Source organism: Cydia pomonella, chromosome 1, assembly GCF_033807575.1.
Source record: "Cydia pomonella isolate Wapato2018A chromosome 1, ilCydPomo1, whole genome shotgun sequence".
NCBI classification, from domain to species: domain Eukaryota; kingdom Metazoa; phylum Arthropoda; class Insecta; order Lepidoptera; family Tortricidae; genus Cydia; species Cydia pomonella.
The window spans coordinates 11,105,618-11,112,762 of NC_084703.1; the positions used below are offsets into that span (position 1 = coordinate 11,105,618).

At 35.6% G+C, this 7,145-nt stretch overlaps 1 protein-coding gene across 1 annotated transcript; it reads right to left on the reverse strand.

The window, feature by feature from the left end:
* Window positions 1–5,498: 5,498 nt before the first annotated feature.
* On the reverse strand, window positions 5,499–6,936 carry LOC133534509 (acyl-coenzyme A thioesterase 13-like). The gene is made up of 3 exons (XM_061873668.1): window positions 6,737–6,936; window positions 6,066–6,253; window positions 5,499–5,685 (listed from the first exon to the last, which is right to left on the reverse strand). The coding sequence occupies exons 1-3, from the start codon at window positions 6,821–6,823 to the stop codon at window positions 5,529–5,531; spliced, it is 432 nt and encodes a 143-aa protein (XP_061729652.1). The 5' UTR covers window positions 6,824–6,936; the 3' UTR covers window positions 5,499–5,528.
* Between the last annotated feature and the right edge of the window lie 209 nt (window positions 6,937–7,145).

Here is a 7,145-nt window from a genome sequence, read left to right on the forward strand (position 1 = left end):
CGCCCTGTATATCAAGTTTGGCTCATGGTACACACACCATTTTTTTTTTCAAAAATGAACCAGTTTATATTCTACATGATACAAAAGTTTCATGGACCTACTCCAGAAGGAACATTTCGAAATTAATATATATTGGCTCTTTGGTGCGTACTATTCATTGAACTCCCACTAAGAGCCTTGCATTATTAATAAACAATGGCTTGCGATCGGACCGCTGCTCGTGCCCGATTTGAAAAAGGTGGGGATAAAGAAGTATGAATCAAACTCATTTGTATTTATAAAAACATTTTTAGGGTTCCGTAGTCAACTAGGAACCCTTATAGTTTCGCCATGTCCGTCTGCCTGTCTGTCTGTCTGTCAGTCCGAGGCTTTGCTCCGTGGTCGTTAGTGCTAGAAAGCTGAAATTTGGCATGGATATATAAATCAATAAAACCGACAAAGTCGTACAATAAAATCTAAAAATTTAATTTTTTTGAGGGTACCTCCCCTACACGTAAAGTGGGGGTGAATTTTTGTTTTTTGCTTCAATCCTACAGTGTGGGGTATCGTTGGAAAGGTATTTCAAAACTAATAGGGGTCTTCAACAAACATTTTTTGATAAAGTAAATATATTCGGAGATGATGTGTCCCCCCCCCTCTAACTTTTGAACCATAGGTCCAAAAAAAAATGAAAAAAATCGTGGAAGTAGAGCTTAAGAAAGACATTAAATGAAAACTATAGCGGACATGATCAGTTTAGCTGTTTTTGAGTTATCGCAAAAAGTTTCCCCTTCATAGTAAAAAGACTTACTTTAATTAGGTACTGATTATGCAAAAAAACATGTAGCGGAGATTTACTCTCAGGGGGATGTAATAATAACCTCGCTACATGGATCTACACATATACGAAGCACAACATAATATAGCTACTGCACCGACCATGAATTAACACTCGATGGGCGCACAATTCCATCTCCTCTCAATCTCGTATCTCTTTGTTATGAATGTAACCTCAACACTCTCGGGGAAAATTAGAAGGGCCCCAAGTCCCGTGGCTATTATCGGTGGATGCACGGCACAACTGAATCTCCACAAGAGAACTCATCGTGCATCCCGCAGACTTGTATACTCTCCTCACGCGATGAGTACTGAGGTGGGGACCATGTGGTCCCCGACGAGCCTCCACAACAACCCCTACAGCTCTTAGTGGGAGTTCAATGAATAGTACGCACCAAAGAGCCAATATATATTAATTTCGAAATGTTCCTTCTGGAGTAGGTCCATGAAACTTTTGTATCATGTAGAATATAAACTGGTTCATTTTTGAAAAAAAAAATGGTGTGTGTACCATGAGCCAAACTTGATATACAGGGTGATTCTTTTTTTATTTTTGTTTTTTTTACAAGAATTTAAATGGTTAGGGGGTTAATATTTTTTTAACACATAGCTTTTAGTCTTATTAATATTTGTACGAAATTTGAAATTCGTCACTTTCATAGTTTAGGAAAAAATAATTAAAACAGTTTTGGGGTTAATCGGGTGTTTTTCACCCCCAGGGGGTAACAGAGGGATGAAACTTTGTGCAGAGTATAACCTCCACAAAATGCATCGTTTGATTACAGTTTCGGCCCAAAATCGCTGGGGGCAATTTTTCCTAGGCTATCCTGCTACACCCTTTGCATGGTAATGTACATCATATATATTTTTTTTAGTTTTATCATTCTCTTGTTTTAGAAGTTACAGGGGGGGGGGACACATTTTACCACTTTGGAAATGTCTCTCGCGCAAACTATTCAGTTTAGAAAAAAATGATATTAGAAACCTCAATATCATTTTTGAAGACCTATTCATAGATACCCCACACGTATGGGTGTGATGAAAAAAAATAATTGAGTTTCAGTTCTAAGTATGGGGAACCCCCAAAATTTATTGTTTTTTTTTTCTATTTTTGAGTAAAAATCTTAATGCGGTTCATAGAATACATCTACTTACCAAGTTTGAACAGTATAGTTCTTATAGTTTCGGAAAAAAGTGGCTGTGACATAAACGGACAGACAGACGGACATGACGAATCTATAAGGGTTCCGTTTTTTGCCATTTGGCTACGGAACCCTAAAAATAGCTGTGTCAGATAAACTCCAGTCCATACAATACATATGACGATTGGCCGAAGTTTTCGACAGAGGGGTAAGCTCTTAGAGGCGACCCCAGTTGTTAAAACCTCCAAGACGTTGGGTGCTGGTATCACAGTAAGTAACAAATGCATATAGCATTGTTTTAAAAAGGTTTTTAGTAAAAGTGTTTCTCTTGTACGTAGTTGTGTACAATCCTAATTCCAACACGTCCATTTTTCATGAAATGTCTGTTGACTTAAATAGATGTTTAATAAATGTTATTGTTGTGCTTCCCTTCAACTGTAACTAGGTGTAATATTAAACATTTTATAAATCTAAGTGTTGTGATACTGTATTACATGTTACTTGTCTATAGCAAAATGTTAACAAAAATGCGGCAAAAAATAGCAGCCACTAAAATATTACACTACCTTCTCTACTTATTTTTTTATTAGCATATGGGAGTATCCCACTGGTGGGCAAAGGCCTCCCCTCTTTCCCGCCATTTGGTTCTAAAATGCACACACACATTTTCTACTTGTATTAATTATAAAACAGCAGATTATTTGTTAAGAAATATTGAATGTACATTTTTGTTTACTTGTCAATATTTCACAAGTAAAAAAAAAAAAAGGTGGTAGCGACTCGACTAGGGGTAGTTCAAGCCGAAGACTTTGTGGGTCTTCTAAAAATATAGTCAAGGAAACAAGGAATACCTATATGATCTATGTACTATAGGGACCGTGCGCTTTGGAGGGTCTGCCATCTTGTGGTCTGAATCGGAACCATAAACAGGCACATTTACACGTCAAGTGTTTTCTTGTGCATAGTAGGCTCTGCCATCTTGTGGGCTACATCGGAACCAAAAACATCACATTTACGCCTCGCGCCAAAAATCTGACGGCTCCTGTGCTGCCTCCTATAGTTCATGCACGCTCCCTATTTCGTACCTACCTTGTCACAGTGACAATCAGTATGAAAGCCATTACGTATGGAAGGTAGAGGCAAGGAACAGAATCTCCTTAGGTAGAACTGTTGCAAAAGTGTCCAGCTATTTGCTATAAATAATAGTTCCAAATCTCTCCAGAGTAGCGCTAGAGTAGCTAAGAACCTAGGCGTTATTGACGGAGTGAAGTGCGCTGTCTATGATTAGATTTGTTTGTCAAGTATTCTAGGTATTGTAGCGCCACCTATTTATGGTTTTTTGTCGGACACTTTTTGGTATATGGAGATTCTGTTTCTTGCCTCTACCTTCCATACCATTACGGTTATCATACTATTGTCACTGTGGCAAGGTATGGTTTTGTGCAGAAATTTAATTCCTTGATTCTACCTATAGTATTATTCATCGACCAACACGGAAAAATTTGGAAAAATCTATTGTCAAAACTTATAAAATGTGGAATAAAAATGTATGTACTTGATTCTTTTCGTAAGATGAGTACATCGTTCAGGCCTTAAACACTGCAAGGATATCATTGATTCCATTGCACGATTGAATTAAGTAAGTTTTACTTAGATGACAATTTAATTCCGTTACGCCAAATTCCAGTTTACTAGTTCAAAGTGTTCAAACATTTCGGGAGGCAAGTGTGAGCACATCTAATGACTTATATTTTTCAGAAGATATAAACGAATTGTATAGGAACTTATTCAAGAATTTAATAATGTTATATTATAAAATAACATTTATTGGAAATTGTATTAGGATTGAAATATTCGGGTTATTCCCACCCGTCACCAACAAAGTTACGGTTAAAACTGGTACGTAGCAGTTCGATTTTTTCTCTAACACCGGGAAAAAGACAAAAAAATCATATACTATGAAAAATAATTATCAGTAATTACCACCCAATTATGTATTTTTAATGTTCAATATGAATAATGGTATGTTATGTATCTTTATTAAGGAGGGGGTATTTTTTTGTTTAAAAACGTCGACAGGTTGGTATAAAGGCAAATAGGTATATTAGAATATTTTAGTGGTAACTACTGGGAATTAAATATCCCACCTTTTTGACCTTTTACGTACGGTAAGTATTGAGAAAAACAATCTTTGCTGTTGCCCGTGGTAACGATTTGGCGGTTGCATCTGGGAATAACGCAAATATTCTAGTATGATGAGGATGGTGGTAAATTAATGCATTGCATATAGCAATGCCTGTCCGGTGTTATGAGACTACCAACAAATGAAGGGATCAATTTCGTAGAGTAGGAATTACGGAATATAAGTCATAATTAAATTTTAAGGGGTTGAAACCCTAGCAGTAGGTCCTACCTACTTAAAAATATATGTATGTTTTTTTTAAAGATTTACACTACGAAGCCCTTTACACTCCTATTTTTTTTTACATCATTATATATTGATGCTATGAAATATTACTATTTAAATTTTAGATGACTAAGTATGTCAATACATTTATACCTACTATAAGTATTTAATACGTTCGAATCCACCGTAAGAATGACAATAACACATTATATCTCGGAATTACCCTTAGTTTAAATAATATAAAAATTGGGTTGTGTGGGATGAGGTGGTCGTAGTCGTACAGTTAGCAATAAATAAAGAATAAAATTTCTATGATAACAAAGATGTGTTACGATACATTTTGCCACTTTGATAGTCACTATCTATTCGGTGCTGACTGTACTTACGATAATTCACGCGGGAAAACGTGTATCATTAATTATGTATTAGTCAAAATGGGGACAGGGAATTTGTTTGTGTGTTTGGTAAGATTTTACTATTTTTATCTAAATCTACATTAACTTACCAACTTACTATTTGATGTGTATTTCCATCCATTGTATTAGGTGTTTGTGTATTTGCTGTTCAATTTAACTGTTCAATAAATATCATGAATGTCATGTTTGTGTTTTATTTTAATCACCGTGTGATGAAATAAATTAGACGATTGGCCTAAGACTCCACGTTTGACCAGTATATCTTGAAGTTAAGTCTTAACAAACTAGGAATTGATAAGTTAATCCATTAAATAACATCCAAAATATTGAAATTTTTGAATTTTATTCAATCTATAATTATTTTTACTATCAAGGAGAATTGAACTCAACACCTTTCGAGTTTTGTGTCAATTTAAGGGTTAATAGGTCAAATATATATATTTTTAATTTTTAATTCTTATCACACTTTTTAGGATTCCATTGACAGACTGACATGGCGAAACTATAAGGGTTCCTTTATAGTTTCGCCATGTCAGTCTGTCTGTTTGTTTATCCGCGGCTTAGCTCACTGACCGCTAGTGCTAGAAAGCTGCAATTTGGCCTGGGTATTAAAATAAATGAAGCCATAGCCAAAAAATATAGAAATAAAACCTTTTTTTAAATTACTTCCGTTTACATTAATGGCAGTACTTACAGGACTATAATGAAACTATGCAGTTATATATCTACATAACCTTTATTTACAAATTATACACCTATATATTTGGTATGTCTACCTGAAGCTAATATTTTATTAGTGGCTTTGTTCCGTACTTCTACTTCTAAGAATGCAATCTTCTTACCCAACTTCTTTGTTACTGCTTCTACTTCTATTTCATCTCCTTCTTTGGCTGCAGTATAGTATCTGAAAAGACAAAAATTCACAATGTACAAGAGTTGTAACCATTTTCAATTCCTATATTTGAAATTATTGTAGGCTGAATCAAGAATAAGATTAAAGACAATCCATATTTAAATTTGGTTTTCACTTTTTAATGTACATACCTATGTTCACCACTTACAATAAAAAGTTAAAACCTCTGGATTTTAAACAACCTCTGCTGGGTTTGGAAGTGAATCTCCATAAATAAAATTACCAATGTGTATTTTCCTTTGAAGTTAAAAGCCAATTCTTGGATTAAGATGCAAGGCAGGTCCCAATAGTGTTTTGAATAAATATTGTGCCAAATGTTCTCAATGAAAGATAAAAAAAAAACTAGGTACCATAGTAATTAAAATACTCACGATACACTAAGATCAATGGACACTCCCCTGGTGTCTACATTATCATTGGCCGTGAGGGCATATGTGGATATGGCATCAACAAGATGAGCGATGAATCCACCATGCAGAGTGCCCCGCTGGTTCAGGTGCTCTGCTCCTACTTGGAAACCAGTGAGGAGTCTGCCATTGCTACATGATATCACTTTAACCTGTAATGTAATCACTAAGGTTAATGGGAAAACTAGTATGTCAAATTTATTGCCATGAAGTGTCATGTCATGTCTAAGACATATGTATAGAAATACGAAAGTTCTTGAACGTACGCCTCAGGCACAGTCAGAAAGAAAAGCTTCCCTCCTGCTTTACAGACCATCTGTAAGTGGAGTATGTGTACAAACTGTACAAAGTGTTCAAACACAAGAGTTAAAAAGTGATGAAAGCGCTTGTAGACGGTCTTCTCCACATTGACCTTAAAATAGCAGCAGTACTAAGGTACAATGGAGATCACATTGTGTTTTATTTCACTCTTGTACTCTTTGGCCCCGTGTAAGTGACCTCAACCGTCCGTTTGTACTACCTATTGCTCCTATTGTTATAGCCAATCAGGCTCACCTAACATTATTTCAAGGCAGTTGAATTTTAACTCGATTCAAACAATAAAGCCAAAAATTACATAAACATAACAGAAATACCTTGCGAAGGTTGTGATCGAAGCACTTTGTAGAAGCGATTACTTTAGTGAAGAGCTCTGCAACTTGTGCAGCCTTATTACCACTCATAGTGATTAATTATACTATACTTTTCTTACATCATCTCATCTGATCAAACTGAGCAGAATATCTTAAATCTAAAATAAATACACGCATGTCATCAAAGTGCAATAGCATACATACGTCATACGTCAATGTCATAATTGTCGACAAAATAAATGTCAATCCAGAAGATATTGTTCCAAATCGGGCCAAGAGAAGTCAGACTATCAACAACATCCGGCACGCCCAGCTTGTCCGTAGAAAAAGGCGGCAAATTTTAAAAATGTAGAATAAGCGCTAAGCCCAGACATATCAAACGCTTCGCTTGACAGACAGATGAAGTGTGCGA